Source organism: Python bivittatus, unplaced genomic scaffold (genome assembly GCF_059951505.1).
Source record: "Python bivittatus isolate LINGU-HERP-01145 unplaced genomic scaffold, Pbiv_v1 ctg000480_np1212, whole genome shotgun sequence".
In the NCBI taxonomy this organism is placed as follows: Eukaryota; Metazoa; Chordata; class Lepidosauria; order Squamata; family Pythonidae; genus Python; species Python bivittatus.
Genome location: NW_028277075.1, coordinates 69,713,734 through 69,733,030, shown reverse-complemented (window position 1 = coordinate 69,733,030; position 19,297 = coordinate 69,713,734). Strand labels below are relative to the sequence as shown.

Genomic DNA, 19,297 nt, shown 5'->3' with positions numbered 1-19,297 from the left:
CAGCAATGGAAAAAGCTCCATAGACTCTAAGTATGTTTTCTGTTCTGAGGCATTTATCCCATCCCCAAATCTGTCAAAGAAGAAAAGTCAGAACAGTTGCACTATGTTTTTTTGACTGACATTGTTAGGAGATATTCATCTAGAAACCACCTCACACTGTAATTCAAGGAACTTGTAACACAGCTAATTTAGGTATAGAAAATCTTGTAGATTTCCCCCAGCTATATTTATTATCTTCCTATTGTTTCAGTCTACAGCTGCATGACCTGTGATTGTCTTTAATATGTCAACTTCTTACCTTGCAGAAACTCAGAGATTACGTTTGATGGACGGAGGAAGCAATTGTTCGGGCAGGGTCGAGTTGGAAGTCATGGGTACTTGGGGCACTGTATGTGATGACAACTGGGACCTGGCTGATGCTGAAGTCGTGTGCCAGCAACTTGGCTGTGGTTCAGCCATTCAGGCTCTCAATGGCTCTCATTTCCAAAAGGGGACAGGCCCCATCCATTTGGATGAAGTGAAATGCTTGGGGAATGAATCGTATCTATGGGATTGTCTGTCTGAGACGAACCATGATTGTGGACACAAGGAAGATGCCGGTGTGATTTGTTTAGGTTTGTGGATAGAACTTAACTAAATTTCTATTATTTGTGTTCATATTTAATTAATGTTCATCAGGGTTCAGGCCTGGATATGGGACCCAGATAGCACTGATTACTTATGTTGGTGACCTGTGGCAGGACAGGATAGGAGACGTGTGACCGTCCCAATCCTCTGAGCACCATTCAGTACCACAAGGCATGGTATCCTTTTGGACTGCCCTCAGGGGTTGAGAGCAGGGGGCACCGTTTACTTGGGTTCTTTCCCTCTCTGAACAGTTGGTTTCAGTTACTTGTAGTGGAGGGATGAGAATCAAGTGTACAGGACCTCTGCTGTGGGTGCCTGAGGGCTCTACCCTCTTCCCCAAATTATTTAACAACTACATGAAAATGATAGGGGACAGCACACCTTGGCATGGAGTAAAGTATCATCAGTACACAGATGACACCCAGTTGTATATCTCCATCCTGAGATGAACAGGAGATACTGTCAAGGACCTGTCCCAGTGGCTGGAGGCGTTTAGGATCTGGAGGGCATGAAACAGGCTCAGATTTAATTCCAACAAAACTGTAGATTTGGAAGCCCTCTTATTCTGTAAGTAGTCTGCCTTTAGTTTTGGGCAGAACTGTGCTCCCATGCAATGCTGGTTCACAGTCTGGGGAGCTTCTAGGATTCATGGTTCCTGCTTCAAGGGCAAATGAAGGCCATGGCCAGGTGGGCTTTTACAAAACTCTATCTTATGCACCAGTTGGGACCTTTTCTGGATCAGGAGGCTCTGTTGTCATTCATGTCCTCATCACCACTTCTACTCCAAGAACAAAATAAAAAGAGCCATCAAACCAAGAAAACAACACGCAACTGAAGAAGAAAAACAGCCCCCCACCAACAAAGTATTTCTGCCCTACATCAAAGGGGTCACGGACCGCATGGGAAAACTGATGGAAAAACACAACTTCCAAACAATCTTTAGACCCACCAGAAAAATACAACAAATGCTAAAATCAGCAAAAGACAAAAGGGACCCCCTCACCGCCGCAGGAGTATACCTCATACCATGCAGCTGCAGACAAGTATACATCGGGACCACAAAACGCAGCATCCAGACCAGGATAAAAGAACATGAAAGACACTACAGACTACAGCAACCATAAAAATGTGCAGTAGTTGAACATGCTCTCAAGCACACTGGACACAAAATCCTATTTGAAAACACAGAGATACTGGACAACACCAACAGCCACTATACCAGGCTATACCGGGAAGCCATTGAGATTCACAAACACAAGCACAGTTTCAATAAAAAAGAGGAGAGTCTAAAAATCAACAAAACCTGGGTACCAGTCCTGAAAAATACAGCCTGTAAAAGGTCAACGAACTCAGCTCAACCACCAGGATGTGTGAACAGTTCACACAATGAACATGCTAATCACCCTCAGCAGCCCCTCGTTAACAACTCAACAGAAAAAACCCTGCCTAACCCCCAGGAAGATACACACATATTCTAATCACCAAAACAAGCAGCCACTCGTTAACCCACAACCCCCCCGCCCCCCACAGACACCCTGGCTGATCTCTATAAATACCCACAAAGGGTCACATCATCCTGGGCACAGAGAGAACTGCTCCTGTCTGTGCTCCTGCACTCTGAAGATGCTGGTCACAGGTGCTGGCAAAACATTAGGAACCAAAACTTCCAGAACACGGCCACACAGTCCGGAAGACCCACATCAGCCATGGCCTCACTTTGTTTAAGGCCAGGACTGTCCCAGTTCCCTCCAGTTTGAAACTGTGCTACTTTATCAATATGCCACCCAGGTACTTAGCCCATAGCTAAAATCTCTTTCAGAGATTTGCCTGAAGACATAAAGGGCTCACTCTCTGTAGAAATGGGTCATCCAAGCAGCCTCACATCCACTTCTCTCCAAACGCCACAGATTCAAGCAGAAGGCCTGAAGGGGAAGGGCCCTGGCCCTGAATTAGATGTGAGCACAGCTCTGTGGAGAGTAAAGAGGACAACCTTGCTGGAGAGAGAGAAGATCCTTGACCAAGGCAACCAGGAGATAAACATTGCAGAGGCTCAGATGGGGATGGGAGGTCATGAAAACATCTCAGGCAGGCAGCCCCCGAATTCACATGATATACTGTACAGAAGAGGGAGGAGCGGAAGCACGTTCAGACTTGCAAGACTCTGTTATTATAGCCAATCTTAATACATATAGTTTTAGGCTTAGGTGGCCTCTGTTTCTTGGTCTGGTTTACCTTGCAGGGTTGATAAGCTCTCCGCATGACCCAGGACTGAAATAAAGCACAGTTTATTCACTTTCCAGACGACACAAGCATTGCTTCCCTTCAAACTGCTTAGCTAAAAGTATTGAGGCTAAAGAGAGGCAGGAGTGGGGCCACCTGCATGCTCTTGTTTCTTCCCCACTTTCACTTGTCTACCTGTTCGGGCGAGTGCCCAAATAGGGCTGCAGGACACCCAAAGTCTTGATATTATGCTGCACATTGCAGCAAGTGGCATAAGAGAGCTGGCAAGTTCCTACCCATTTTCCCTCCATTAACTCTGCCTCCTTTCCTTTTCCATCATATGTGCAGAGCACCAGGAGTGGCGACTGTCAGGAGGACTAGATGCTTGTGCTGGCCGAGTGGAGGTCTATTACCATGGCATCTGGAATACCATCTGTGACGGTAGCTGGTACCAGAATGAGGCTGATGTGCTCTGCCACTCCTTGAGCTGCAGTGACAAAGCTCTAGAACCAAGGGTGCCTTTCGAGCATACACTGCTGGGAAAGATGTATTACCAGTGTTCGGGGACTGAAGACTCACTTGCCAGTTGTGAGTGGCGCTACAACAAAGCCACTCTGTGTGATCAGTTCAGAGCGGCTGGAGTGATATGCAATGGTAACTGCTACCTAGGGCTTATTCAGGGTCTCTGTTAAATTCTTATTCTCATGTTCTCATCTGCGGTAGAATGAACAAGCTAAGGAGGGAGGTGGGGGAGACAAACATGCTATCTTTATCGCCCCCGCCCCTTGCCATTCTCTTTTCCCTCCCCCACTAAAGAAGTAAATAAATTCCATCACAGGTTCTACAGGAAGTGAATTTCCATTCTCCCCCGGACTTGATACTGGGTGAACGCTAGCATTAAACAAGTTCTACTAGCATTTGTATTTCCCCAGTCAAAACCTATCCCAAAGAAACATGTGGGAAAAGGCACGTTACTAAGGCACTACAGTAATTGTAATGTTTGAAAAAGGGAGCTTACTACAAAGGAATTTGGATTTTACAGCAACATGTATCAGAGAAATGTATGGATTCAGAACTGAAAACAGCTATTATTTTCTTTTAAAAAAATGCTTTATGGCAATTAGGTTAACATAAGTTAGAGGAAATCTGTGACTATTTAAATTAGATTTGTAACCTCATTAATTAGAGGAAGATTTGTGCCAAGTTTGGTATGAATGTACATGGTTATAAAATGGTTTTGTGAATTTATTTTATCCACTGGGGGAAAATCGTGGATTGGAATCTGCCGTATTTAGGCAGCCAGTCATGTGAGTAGGAGTTTTAAAACTTTGGAGAGCTTTTTAAATCTATGGTCTTTCCCAATACGAGTTAGGATGTTGACATTCCAGGGTTCTGCATCACATGATAAGTCTCCATGGCTGCAAAAAGTTCCTTGTTGCAAAACTTTATTTTCAAAACATGGAGGAGGATGAGAACATCCACAGAAGAGTACAGCTCAGGATATTCGGCCTCATTCCCATGTTACTGTGAAAATGAACATCGGAATTAACCTGATCTTCTTTTTCTGTCTTTCCTATGGAAAATCCTACAGAGAATTAAGTGAAGGGGGAGAATTGCATCACAATGTGAGTCTCTTGACTTTTTTCAGAAAAGGCTAGGTAAGCATCCATGGGCTGTATGTTTTTTTCCAAAGAAAACAGGAGACCACTGCAAGTCTGATGGTGAAAATCAGTCAAACAATCAATCAATCATAGTAGTTACCTTGTGTGTGATCTACTCTATCCTCTTGCTCACTGCAGGATCTGAAATTACATCATCCCTGACGAATGGGCCATCCAGTCTTTGCTTATATATCTCCAGTAAAGAAAAATCCCCATCTTCTGAAGTAGTCTGTTTCATTGCTGGATACATTTTATAATCTGGAAGTTTCCCCTAAAGCTTAAGGAAAATCTTCAGTTTCCTTTGTAATGCTTTTAATCTTGCTTTCTAAAGCAGTAGGAGACACATCTGATCCATCCTCTGCTTGACTTAACACTTTAGGTTTTAAATACATAGGCTATCATGTCTTCTTTTAGTCTTCTCTTCTCAAGACTAAGCATATGCTGGCCTTTTGGCCATTCCTTATAAGACTTGGTTTCCAGATTCTTAATACCCTTCTTAAAATGTGGCATTAAAAACTGGACTTGATACTCTGCCTGCAGCCTGACCAGTGCAGAACAGAGGTGAATGATTATTTCCTGAGACCCAGGATACTATGCTTCTATTAACACAGCCAAACATCACATCATCATTTTTAGTAGCTCTATTGCACTGCAAATCTTTGTCCAGAGCAAAAGATGGAATTACCCCCAGAATCAAATGGCTTCTGAGGCCTTTGCCACTCTATCTTACTAAACCTGTTTCTCCCCATCGAGACCCTCATAGCCTCCAGGCATCAGTTCAAGACTTCTGTTGCATCAGCCAGACAGTCTGGGATACAGAAATAACATTGGGTATCATCTGCATATCGATGATGCCTGTGAGGTAGGCCAGGTCAGGAAGAAGACTCCACAAGTGACTGGAACTATTCTCTTTCTTATTTATTTATTTATTTATTTATTTATTCATTCATTCATTCATTCATTCATTCATTCATTCATTCATTCATTCATTCATCTTTTATAGCTGCCCATCTCAGACCAGTGACACTATTTTATTGAGATAGGTTAGAGTAACAGAATCTTGAAAGCCTGGCTGAGTTTTCCCCTCCCTCCCTCCCTCCCTCCCTCTTATACTAGTGATTTAGGGAGGAGTCAGTCTCAGCTTCTTTCTCACACTTTCTGTTTCTCAGGCAACCATCATCTCAGCTTAGTTTCTCCAAGGTCACCTCTGTGGCTCTCTGCAGTATCTTACTCCAAATAGTTGAACAACCTTTCCAATGGTTTCATGTACTGCAGATGTTAAATAAGATAGGAGAGAGACTGTGGTATCCCATTGTTAGCCCTACGAGGTAAACCAGACCGTGAAAGAGACCCCACAGGAAGACTAGAACTATACTTTATTGAGATAGGCTATAGTAACAAAAACTTGCAAGTCTGATTTTCCTCCCCTCCCACTTATACCCCAGTGAATCAAGGAGGAGTCAGCCTGAGTCTCTTCTGAATACAGTCTCCCTTCCCAGGATATAAGGAATGCTTCTGTCTTTTTTGTTTATGTAATGGTTTCTGAATATTTGCTCCAAGGCCACCTCCCCAGCTCTCCACACCCATATCAAAGAGCCCTACAGCTCATCTTCTCCTTCACCCTCCCCAACTGGAGCTGACTACACAGAGGGACACCATGGTCAATGGTCCTGAAAGCTGCATAGGCTGGTAGGGTCACACTCCCCCTTTTGAAACCCCATCGTCAGTAATCAACAAGAGCGACAATGTGGTTTCAGTTCCCAGCTTCCCATGCTCAGGTTTGAACTCTGACTGAAAAGGATCATGTTCCACTTGTGAGCCACTAGGAAAATTAAATTAGTTTTACATCTATTCTATCCTAATCAGCCTACACTTATGACTGTGATATTTTAGTACTCAGTTGTAGAACTTTACATTTATCTCTTGAATTTCATCTGGATAGTTTTGGGCCCAGGGTTCCACCTTGTCAAAATTGTTTTGAATTCTGTCTTTGATTCTGCTTTTTGTGTTGTTGGCCTCTGAGTTCTGTGTCATCTGCAAATTTGATAAATGTCCCCAGATTGCCTTCTTTCAAGTCCAAATATAACACAGAGGCTAGGACAGATCTATGGCATTCCACTTGAGCTGATACAAGCTGATACTTATTTACTGATACAAGCTGAGCCATTTATTTGAGCATTTGGGGGTATGGTTGTTCAATCATCTGGGTCTCTTGCTAACAGTAATATTGTCCATCGTACACTTAAGGGATCTTTTCACACGACACATGCACTGTTCTGTATATTGGCTCTATGTCCCTGTGATCCTTGTCAGAATCCTGGCATCATTCCTGTTCAGTAGCTGAGCTAATAATGCCAACTTAGTTGTCATGTATTTGAAATCATTTGAAAGCTAGTTTGCTTTTTGGCATGTTGCAGCTTTGTGGGGCTTGTGGATGGACCTTTCCTCACCTACAGAGAACCTTCCCTCACCCCACAACTTGGCACTTAGGCTGCAGCCATGCTGGCAGGTCTTTCAAGGGGAAAGGTGGCTTGACAGCTCTTCAGCCCTCAGGAGTTGCTGGGATTTTTTTGTAGACAGACAAATGAAATGTGAAGTAATATGGCTGGAGGAGTACAAGTAAATAACTTTCTTTATCAGTAATATGGAGTCAGGGTGGATTTAAAAATTTTTTATTTTATTTTGTGTCACTGCAGGACAAGTGACACTCACCCATGTGCATTCTTGCTCTTTGTTCTCCACACCTGAAGTCAGCAGAAGTAAAGACATAGGGAAACAGTGGAGGTGTGGAAGTGCCCTTGAATCTGAAAAGGAAAGGAAAAGAGAACACAAAAGTAGGGAAGATTAATAGGAGTAGATAGATAAAGTAAGGGAAAATGGCAAGGATTAAGTTAAAAGACAGAGGCATCAATGCCATCTTTTCTGGGTGCTTGCTTATCGGTGCTGTATGATGGAAGTAACAAGTTGTCAAAGGGAGAGGACTGTTGGTTGGTGGGTGCACTCATGCTAACCCTCCCCTTCCTGATTCCAACAGTATGTAGCCACATTTCAAGTTGGGGTTGCCTTCTGATTTCCTTGCTGCAACATGTGTTTCCTACCATGAAGCTGTTTGGCTTCTGGGAGGGGAACTTGAGATGCTACTTGGCAACTGTCTTACCATCACCACCTAGAAATGTCCTAACTCTGTGACAGTTTAGCAAGGATAGCTTGTTTGGAAAGCAAGGAATCTGCTATCAAATTAGCTATTGTAGTCTGTAGGAGCTTTCAGTTGGCTTTGATTGGAAAGGTTATTTTGCTCCAGACCTCTGATGTGCTTCATTCTGTTATTGATTCTGGCCTATTGATCCATACAATGATGTTCATGCTGCAAAACCTATACACATTCTGCGATCCTGAGTCCCTGAGATATGTGATTGGGGTTAAGGCCTGGGTTTCCCTGGGGGAATTCCCCTGCTTCTTGATGTGCACAAGTATCTTAGAGTATACAGTCTGGACAAGCCAAGATTAATTGTATCTTTGCCTTTTTCTGTCTGAATTTGAATCTGATCCACTTCTCCAGTGTTATTGGTTTTCCATTTTAATTAATTAATTAATTAATTAATTAATTAATTTAGTATCCTTTTATGATTTCAGGCTCACTGGGCTTGCAGGGGCCTACAAATACAACAGAAATGGAAATGGTGACTTCAGTCTCCCATCTACCCAGCCTCTGTAAGTGAAAGTCTCTTCAAAGCACTTCCAGCTCACACACTGCAATTGCTAAACAAACTAGTTATAGGTTGCCTCCTTACTAAGCGCTCACTGCATGCAGTTCGCTTTGAGCAGTGTTTTTTCTTTTTCAACTATATCTTTTGGCTTAGACCCAACTCATCTTAGTGGTACAATCAGCCAGAAGCAGAATTCCAATCTGACTGACATTTGGCAATAGACTGAATCAGGACTTCTTAAAATTTGCAGTAGAAGGATCCCCAGAATGATAAATGCATTTATGAGATTCCCTGAATCAATGTATTGATTTAAATTGCTGTTTAGGGTTAAGAAGAAATAAATATACCACTTAGTTTTAATAATTAAGATTCCATCCCAGTTTCTGAACGTGATGCCACATCTGCCCACTGCCCACTGGGGCTTCCCAGGCAAAGGCTGGAACAAAGCCCAAGCAAACGTTGACAGTTCTCCCACTCTGTCTGGGCAAATCTAACTGTGACCCCTGGCTCTAATTTGTTTATGTTTATTTCTCAGGAGGTCACAACCCACACACTGAGAACCTGTGGGTTAAAAAGTTCCCTAGAAGCTCTATTTCACGGATGCCTTTAGGAATGAAAGTAAACCCTGTCCTCTGATGGGCTGAACTGCTCTGAAGGCAAGAGAATGAGACCGCTATGAAGAGCCCTGGTTGCCACTAACTGAACAGCTTTGTTTATCAGGATCCCAGGAAGAGGAGGCACAACTGCAAAAGGGCTCCCAAAGAAGAGATAAATATGAAAAGGGGGGAGGAAAAAGAGAGGAGACCAGCCAGGAGCTACAAAGCTGGGGAAAGCTGAAGTTCATCTATTGATCGGAAGGCAGCAGCTGAATATCTACTAAAGGCCTTTAGCAATATATTAATGCAATAAATCAATAAGGAGAAACTATTCAACCTATGTTCTTTTTAATTTCATTTTTTTATCAGATAGTTTTTATTAATCCATTTTCAAATAAATAAACATAAAATAATATAAAATAAAATAAAAATGAACCATTTCTGAGGAACAAAAAATGAACTTATGTTTTTTATATTGCTCAACAGTCTAGGAGAACTTGACCTGGGTGACCTTGTAACACCCTCCCAAGTAGGGTTTCCGTTTTAATGGATTACTCCACACATTTCTAAAGTGGGACTAAGATATACTGAGGAATGAGTGGGGTAAACAACTTGTGTCTCTCCAGCTGCTGTGCTTTGGCTTGTCTGTGTCCAGCTGTTGAAAGTTTTTTCAGTGCTGTTCGTAGGCAGAGCAAATGATGGCCCATGCATGGGGACGACATCACATAAATGCCACAATTTAACATCAGATATCAGAATGCAGATATGTCACGGGGGCATTGTAGGTTGATGTCATTGTGTGCCTAGCGCTTTGGTCTCCTCATGGCTTTCTGTGGGCGCCGCTGCTGGAGATAACTGTATTGTGCTATTGTCTGGTCTTATTCATGAGTTCTTTCTGAATGTCCTAATAAAATCATTGTTGATTAGTAATCCTCCGGTCTTTCCATGCTGTTCCACACTATTTCTTTTCAGATAAAATCTCTTTACAAGTCAAAGCTTGCTACTTTTTGACTGATAGCACTAGACTTCTCTGAAAGGATCCCTTATCTAGCCCCGTTCTTAGTCTGTGTCCTCAAGGCGATACTGGTACTTACAGACCAGGTTGTCTGTGTTAAGCAAGAGCCAACCCGCCCCCTGCCCCCAGCCTCAGAAAGCACTTTCCTTCTTCCATTTCCTCATGTCTACCAATGTTTCCCTTTGCAGATTTGACGATTCCTGAAGAGAAGGAAGCAACATCACCAGATCAGAAACTGCAGATCGCTTGCATCATTCTGGGTGTTCTCCTTTTTCTGACCACTGTGATGGTTATTATCCTTTCGCTGAATAGACGCAAGAAAAACGGTACCTTTGGTATACCAGGGATCACCAGTGCTGTGGGGGGAGTGGCTTAGAAGACATCTTTTATTCATTCATTCATTCATTCATTCATTCATTCATTCATTCATTCATCATATTTATATGGCCATGCATCTAACAAAACATGACTCTGGGTGGCGTACGATAAAAAGCTATAGAACAGAAATATAAAAACAATCAATTAAAGTATTAATATTATGATTAAAAGGCAAGGAGATATTAAAAGGTTGTGGGAACTGTGGTGGGATTTTAATGTGTTTTATTTAGATGCTATAGTACTAGGGTAAACTGCAGTGTGAAACATGAGACCAATTCTCTTTTGACAGAAACAGAGTAACGGTGAAGTATCCTTGCTAAGAATTTCCACATCCAGCAAGCAACATCATAAGCTCAGTATTGTTGTAGGTCTGCTATTTCCGAAAACCTCCATTAGGCTAGAACGGAAATTTCAATCTGCTGAAAGAATGTGCAGATGGAATATGGACTGATTAGCAGGAGGCTTAGAGCCTTTTTACGAATGTACTTAATAGAGCCACTATTTCTCAGGCTCCTTTACATGATCTTGTTTATGATATTTGCACTGCCAGATTTATTTGTATTGGAAGATAGAGATAAAAGGGCGTTTTCGGCAAAGATGCAGCACTGCTTAAGGCTGTGCAACACTCACTCTCTCTCAGCCCAATTCACCTCACAGAGTTGTTGCTGCGGGGAAAATAGGAGGAAGGAGTACTAGATATGTTTGCTGTCTTGAGTTATTTATAAAAATAATAAAGGTGGGATAAAAAATCTGAAACAAAAAAAAGATAAAGACAAAAGGGCTTTTTCTGCAAAGACAGAGTACTGCTTACGGTTGTGCAACACTTGGGATTTAATCTCCAAAAGATGCTTGAGAGCTTGTGGGTGTGTGAATGTAGCACCCCCACACAACACCTTAAAGCAGCCTTGTGAGATTGTTCCCCTATTCCAGGAAAGAGTGTGGCTTCTTTAGCACGTCGCACACAGCCAGGTGCTCTGTTTCTGCTCCACAGCTCCAACTGGAAATCAAATCAAAGTGCTGTTCAGCTGTAGTCACCTTCAGCCTACTAGCTTCTGGCATTTTGTCATGTGTTTTTCAACTGAAATAGGCAGACAGGCCACTAGTGAAGTAGCAAGTCCACACAGATTGGAATGCATAGATCTGTGGCAGCTGCATACAATGGATGTGATCTTACCATGGATGTGTCCCCTGATAGCAAGAAAATCTGTGGGCAGAAGAGGAAAAGGGGCCCCTTTCGCAGTGATCTTATATAGTGGAACTTCTGATTTGCAAACTGTGTTATTTCTTCTGCTTCAGTATCTGCCCCCGTCTTGATGAATCACACTGTGCAGAGTTTAACCACTGAAGGGAATGTCTCCCCAAGTCTCCCCAAAACAGAAGGTATCAACAGAAGCACTTGCTTGCTTGCTTGCTTGCCTGCCTGAACTACTGGTTCTCCTTTTCCTACTATCTTTCTTCTCTCTTTTTCCTTCTGCTTGCTCCCTGACAATTAACTTTTTCCACTTCTGATCATTTAGGCTAGAATCCATCAGACCTGGGTGTCCATAGCGGGCTGTTGGAATGACTTTAGGATCCCACCCGGCAAACAAGCCAACAACTCTTGCAGTTCTTGGGGAAATTCTGTCTTTTTAAGTTAGTAATTGGGGAGAAAATCTCCACTGTTATCAACTCTAACCCCGACCCTCAGCCATCGTCATCTGCAAATGCTGAAAACATGCATGTTAAATTCAAAGAGCATTTAACATCCTCTCTATTATAGGACTTAGCTTTATATATATTTGGAAAAAAACATTGCAGCAGATCAATCTTTGTTGTTGCTTGTCTGAAGCGTTGATGTGGCCGCCTAACTCAGGCAACATGATTCTGGGCAACACATATAAAAACAAAGAAACAATAAATATAAAAGAAAACAACACGCACCATTAAAAACTAAGACAATAAAATGGCGGTCAGAACTAAAATATACTATAACCCCTCTGATTGGGAACTCTGTTTTGAACCCTGTCCAAAAATCCAGAGAAAGAGGCAGTGGAAATGGAAGAATCTGCCAGGTATAGTTTGGTTCAATTTCTCATTTCTTTAGGTTGAAGTTTACTTCTTTTCTCTCCCTCATCACTTTTAAAAACCATTATCTGTTTGAAAATTCGTATGCATTTTCACACAAATGTTTCATAGTATCTCTATTTCTCTTTCGACTTTTCCTGATTTACACACACTTGCAATATGACAAATTTTTATACATTATTTTCCACAATATGTATATTTTTGTTTGCCCTTTTTGCTAATAGCTGTAGTTGTGTCCCTATTTTTGTTTGAAAAACTGTATAATATTGAAGAATAATTGTATTTTGGTTCATTTATATCTTTGGGATCTGTGAATAATGTTATTATTGAAATCTGAACCAAATGACTCCCTCAACGCTAATCAGATAGTAGTAGAAGTTGTAAACTTTAATTGCAATTGGTGTTTCTTTTTAATTAAACAGTACAACAATAACATTTTAAAAGTTTAAAAGGGCATAATAAGGAAAACAAATGAAAACTATACAAAGCAAAGCCCTGAATATTTTAGGAATGTATATGTAAAAGTACATATTTAATCTTAAAGATACAACATTTTAGTCATCTATATTCAGTGTTGTAGCTAAAGATAAATTTTCATAGATAGAGGAAATATATTAGGAATGAATTAATTAATACAACCAAAACACTGAGACCAAATATGAATAAAATGTGTCAAAAAATGTTTAGCTGATGGCAGATAAATTCGCACAGGCAAGTTCTGTGAACTTTTCTTAATCGACAACTCAATTACATGAATATTAATCAAAAACTGTTTGTTTACAGGACTTATATGGCCACCTATCTCATATAGTCACCTAGGCAGCTCACAACAATCCACAAAAATGTGGCTAAAATGTTAAATGAATATTGCACAGATATATCATGTAGAATGAGAGCCAGTTCGATATAGTGGTTAAGGCACCAGGCTAGAAACTGAGAGACCATGAGTTCTAGCCGCACTTTCAGCACGAAGCCAGGTGGGTGGCCTTAGGCCAGTGATACCCTCTCAGCCCTAGGAAGCAGGCCAGGGCAAACCACCTCTGAAAATCTTGCCAAGAAGTGCAGGGACTAGTCCAGGCACTTGCCAGGAGACAACACTGACTCAGAGGCACGCACGTGTGCACGTGTACACACACACGCATAATGTAGAATGCCTTTGAAAGACATCTTGTTGTGATTACAGCCCTGGCACAAACATTTACATGGGCAATGGTCAAAATAAGCTGCTGAAACTACTGGTGGGCAAAAAAAGAACAAGAGGTGTTCATGAAAATTTGTGCTTTGGTATCCACTGGGTTTCACTGGGTTCTGTTGCATTAAATGTTAATATGTCACAAGTCTCTTTTTGTTTCAATATATTAGCAGAGATAACACCTCTGGATATTTAGTTAATATCAAATGTATACTTGCATGGTCCTGACATATCAGCCTATGACAGTGCATAATACAAAAATAAAAAGTATTAAACAACAACCCTTAATGTGAAGTTAAGCAGCATAAATATAAACAATCAATAACAATAAGCATACATAAAATCCAATCCAGCCATCATCAAAATCATGAAAGTGTTAACATTAAAAAGAAAATTCTTGCTTATCCAGCTAGGTTTTGGGAGTTCTCTTGAAATCAGTGTGTCACAATATTGATGAATTCCTTCAAATGGTTTAGTTTTATGAGTACATCCAGAAGGACTTCCAACTGTCCATGATAATGTTTAATATTTATAATGAAGATTCATTTTGTAATTAGGACTGCAGTATTTTAAAGATCCAATCCTACATTGTAGTAGGATATACCAGGTGCTCCGTTTTCTAAACTCAGCTGGTTTTCCAAGACATTTGTTCCTGTTCTCTCTTTCACAAACAGATGTGATCCCTTCTCCAGCTCATGAAGACTCTGATTCTGATTATGAAGCCTACGATTTCAGCATGAAGCCACCTGTGCTTCTCTCTACCTTCTACAGTGAGCAATCCCCCATGGCTATCTTTCTAGCCACTTATAACCTCCTGCAGCTGAACTTTGTGTTACTCAGAAGATTCAGGAAATTTGTGAGATCTTTTTTCATTCAAAACTCAGGCTCAACCTTCATTGTGGTTCCCATGCTGAAAAAAACAAGGAAGGATTTCTGTCCAAATCACACTGAGCTACAATAAGATATTTTTTTCTTTCATACCTAAAGGTGTTCTTCCTGTGTTTAGAAAAAAAGGCCTCCTTTCCCAACATTTCCCCAAGACGACTGCTTCTTCCCCAGGCCCTTTACTTTAACCCTAATCGTGGGTGTACACAGTCAGAGCAAAGTACATAAAATAATCTTATTTCCTGGCAACTGTACAACTGTCTTTAAGACACATTTAAGACACATCAGTGAGTAACCATGCAAAAATTGTACCAAAAATGTTACAGTGTCAGACATCTCTGTTCTGAGAAATCCCACATGTTCCCAGTGCCAATTATGAGCATTCTGTTTTGTAAGCAATCCATTGCCAAAACAGTGAGAGTTGCTGCAAAAGGGGCAGTGTTTCACTAGGTTGAGTTGTGTGGGTCAAACTGTGCAGTTATTAAGGGAGACACCCAACATGCCTTGCCTCTAACCACACAGAGTGACCAAAACGCATAGCGGAACAAGGGATTTGATGGCTAGCCAGCACGATGAGCACCACAAACACGTCTTTCTTCTATTTTTATTTACAGATAGGGAAACGGAAGGGGCATGACAAGGCACTCCTTGCTGGCCAGCAGGTGGTCACTGATCACCTTAGACACCTCTTTGCTCATCTGCTGGCCAGAAAAGGAACATTCTGATGGACTAGGGATTCTCTGCAAATGCTGCAGATTGACAAGTGATATCAGAGATCTGGTATATTTACAGATCTGCAACCTCCTGATCAAGCCCTGTTTAGCTGTAAAATCACAAGGCTTAGGCAATAGCTCATTTCCTGAAAGTGATACACCTTTTAAGAAAAGGAGCAGGGGTATGGCAACCCAATTCTTGTCCTCCAAGGATCAATTTCTGAGAGTTTAATGGACTATGGCCCTGTTTTCAGATTCTCTTCGCTATCAAGCAACTGGTGAGGAGCTTTCACCCCACAATTTCCCCCTATCAACAATGCACCAGGATGATGCGACCATGCATCCAGAGGACTATGGACAACAGGGTGAGAGCCTTTTATCCTTTTTCACTATGTCCATTTCTTCTTGACTATATGTTAGATCCAGATATCTTTCCACATTTTATATCCCCTGGGAAGGATGAGGCTCCTTTGGTTGTTCTGCCAAGTTCCTGGATTCTTTCTTTCTTCCTTCCTTCCTTCCTTCCTTCCTTCCTTCCTTCCTTCCTTCCTTCCTTCCTCCCTCCCTCCCTCCCTCCCTCTTTCTTTCTTTCTTTCTTTCTTTCTTTCTTTCTTTCTTTCTTTCTTTCTTTCTTTCTTTCTTTCTTTCTTTCTTTCTTTCTTGGTTTTACTTTCCTTCCCTTTTACATGACGTGTTGGTGAGGGGATGTTTTTGCAATCCATAACACCTTGGGGTGGCACAGTGATTTTCCCCCTTTGCGCTCATCATTTCAAATTGGCAGAAGTGAAAAAAACTCATAGATTATCTTCTATCATGTCTGAGAGTTTGAGAACTGAAAACAATGGCTGTATAAAACTGCCCTTAGCAGCTCACTGGATTACTCAGATTGGTTCAGATTCTGATGTAACATTTGGGAGAATCCATGTTGTGGTGTTATAACCACCTTATACTGCTATCCATGCAGCCCAGTCTTTGCCATCCAGGTGCATTAAGAGACTGGAGTTCACAGTAGTACTGTACTAGTAACTGTTTTGTCAAGAGAAGACATGTTTTTGTAAAGACAGAGTAGACAACAAGCTAAGCAGGTACTGGCTACCTTCCCTTCTTACAGACACCTAGCAGAGGTCCTTGTATGTGTACCGTTGTCCCCTTCCCAATTTTTTATATCCCTTGAGCAATAATCAGTCATTATTCTCTTGCCATTGAGCATGTTCATTCAGCTGATTTGCCCACCCTCCTATCAAATAAAATTCTATTTGATGTAATAAGTATTAGGAGTTAGATATGGCTATCAATAGACATTAATCATGATGTTTATATATTGTATCAGTATCTAAGGTAGTATACTCTCAATAGAGTTGCCAAGAGAATGAACATGAATAGGGTGGTTGTCTGTTATTCTGTATATCCCCTTCATATTTCAATCACTCATCTCTACAATCACCTTCCTATTTCCAGGACTATATAAAATGCAAATAAGCCCTAGGGAGATGAATGTGGAACAGCCTTCTTAAAGTTAGTGCCTTCCAGGTATTTTGGACTTCAGCTGCCACGTACGATTAAAATTATGGGAATTAAAGTCCAACACATCAGGAGAGAACCAGTTTGGAATGAGGATGTTAAGGAACACCAATGAATTAATGCCTGGGGAATGTACCTACCCTGTCATCTGGGAACAGTTTGATCCTGTTGGGCTTGAGGAAGTGGACAGGGTCCTCTGGACCATAAATGCCACCATTTGTCAATTAGATCCAGGCCCCTCCTGGCTCGGGAGGGGATGTGTGGGTGGGTCCAGGCAATGGTGAATTCATCCTTGATGGAGGGAGTGTTTCTTGCTGCCTTAAAGAGCCACTGATGCACCCCCTCCTCAAAAACCCATATAGGCAGTGCATGTGTGCTTCAGAAGGTTTGAGAGGCAAAAATAGTGGCTTTGTGATTCCTTTCCATACTGGAGACTCATGGTTTTCTCCAATAGGGCCTACAGCTGAAGACAGTGACAGCACCTCTTCTGGAGATGCAGACTGGTACGAGAATATCCAAAAACCAGAGCAACAAATAGAGCAACCAGGAGATGAAAATTCCTTTGCAGGTGAAGAATGAATGTGTTAAAAACACACAGCCTTTAATTAGTCAATTGTTCATCAAAAGACATTGCAAAGCAAAATACCACAAAAAGCAATTACAGAATACTCTCTTTGTTTCCATCTAGTGGTTGTCCAGATTCTTGCAGCACATGAAAGCTCTAACTCTGGCCATCTTTTCTATATATTAGAAACAGACAAAATCTGTTGCTGCCATTCTCATGTAAGCATAGGTCCACCTCATTACAGTCCTCAGCATATGGCTATAGCCACAGCTGGGTGAAATAACTCTCTACCCTTCTGGCTCCCTCCAGATGTGTTGGGGCTACAACTCCCAGAATTCTAGTTTAATGTCAGAGCTCTCATCCCTGATATCAATACTTTTCTCCCATCCATTCCAAAAGATGACCTGGCTAGATAATTAGGTCACCAGATTTCTCAGCTAATCTCCAAACCTCTTTCTTCTGTGATACTGCCATTTGTTTCTTGGATCCTGAGGTGATTATTCTTCTTATTTCTTTGCTTCAGGTTTGACCACTTTTGCCAGACCTTTGTCAAACTGCTTGACTGGTTCTGGAAATGATTCATTTGACAGCAGTGACTACGATAACATGTGACCCTAATGACCTGGGCTACTGAAGGGAGACAGCCCCATGCCTAGTCTCTCCTTCAGAAATGGCCAAGGCTGGCAACAATGACCTGAGACCTGAGAGAGACAACTTTCCACACTTTCAGCCTTGAGGACTCAGCCCTGAAAAAGAAGATCAGAGGATCTCAGAATCTTCAGAATCTGCAAAGGCGCATCCATGACCATTCCCCTCCCTGATTCAATTAGAAATATGCTGCATTTATAAAGACACATATTTCCATCCTGTCTTATCATGGGAGAACCCTGTGGAGGATTAGCACTGAGCTCTGGATTTGATTCCCCTAATTTGATTTTGTTTTGTCAGACAGTGAGGTGCCATCATACCGAGATTTGTCTTGAAAATACCGTGTAAGCCATTTGAGCAGAATGTTCCAGCCATGTTGCCTTGTTAGTACGTTGATGACTTCTGGGAACCTCTCTTCCAGGAGCCAAAAGGCCAATTTTGTCCTTGAGGAAATTCTTAGCTAAAGGCCGGAGACTACTTAGAGTTTTCTGGGTAGCAAAGGAATGGTCTCATGGATGGAATTACTTGCCAATGCTGCTTCTCCTGAAGAAAGTTTGGCTGACCCCAAAAAGATTCTGAAAGGAGGGTACAGTATAGGTTTTTATATTGATGCCCTGGAGTAACTACACTATCAAATGCCAAACATTTATGGCAGGAACTGTCACCCCTTCGAGGTAGCTCAGACCAAGAAACCAAAGTTATGAATGCTAATACTACTTTTATTATACGAGTACAGTAACCAAATCTTGCAAGTGTGAATGCACCTCTCCCTTCCCTGGTTTTATGTTCAAGAGAACTAGAGTGGGCCGAGTCTGATCCGCTTTCTCAAATTACATTCCTGCTTTGGAGTCAGATTTATCTTATCTGACTGTTATCTTGGTTGCAGCTCTTCTTCCTGTTATTCTAGGTTATTCTCCCACCCCATTACATCAACATGAAAAGTTTAAACCCATGCCAGATGAAGCATGTGTGTGCGTATGTCTAAGCAAAATTGCACTGCCTCATTGATAGATATTTACTGTGTTTGGGCTGTTATCTTCCCACATTTTCTAATTGTTTTTCTAATCACAAAAAAATCCAAGAAGGGAAAGATTAAGGAACTGCAGAGTTAAGCACCACACAGCAAAGCACAGGCTGTGAATGAAGAAAGTTAAAGGCTGCTTCCAAATCAGTTTTGTGTGTGTATGAGAGAGAGGCAGGGCAAGTGTGTCATTGTGTTGCCTCATTCATAGAATTGTAAGGGAGAGATCCAGACACCAACTCTCTTATGTTTTCCCACCTCTTCTCCCACCAAGGAGGGAGGCACAGGCTGGCTCGGCCATATCTTTACTGTCCACTTGGAAATGCCCTGTCTCAATGACCTGGTTCACACATCACACAAAGCTAGGGCTACCACGTATCATCTACAAAATCTAGAAAACCACTAAATGATAGCAAAGAGACAGAGTTCTATGCTTCTTTGCTGCCATTCAAGTGTCATATGAATTTTTGCAATCACAATGTAA

The 19,297-nt window shown here is 41.6% G+C and overlaps 1 protein-coding gene across 1 annotated transcript in view; it reads left to right on the top strand.

Moving 5' to 3' along the window:
* CD6 (CD6 molecule) overlaps positions 1-18,185 on the top strand; it is a 41,631-nt gene extending 23,446 nt beyond the window's left edge. The window contains exons 3-11 of the mRNA XM_088145142.1: positions 306-614; positions 3,196-3,501; positions 8,142-8,219; positions 10,015-10,152; positions 11,501-11,584; positions 14,135-14,230; positions 15,313-15,423; positions 17,034-17,147; positions 17,668-18,185. Of these exons, the coding sequence (XP_088001268.1) occupies positions 306-614; positions 3,196-3,501; positions 8,142-8,219; positions 10,015-10,152; positions 11,501-11,584; positions 14,135-14,230; positions 15,313-15,423; positions 17,034-17,147; positions 17,668-17,756 (1,325 nt within the window). The 3' untranslated portion in view covers positions 17,757-18,185. The remainder of the gene's footprint in view (positions 1-305; positions 615-3,195; positions 3,502-8,141; positions 8,220-10,014; positions 10,153-11,500; positions 11,585-14,134; positions 14,231-15,312; positions 15,424-17,033; positions 17,148-17,667) is intronic.
* Positions 18,186-19,297: the final 1,112 nt, after the last annotated feature.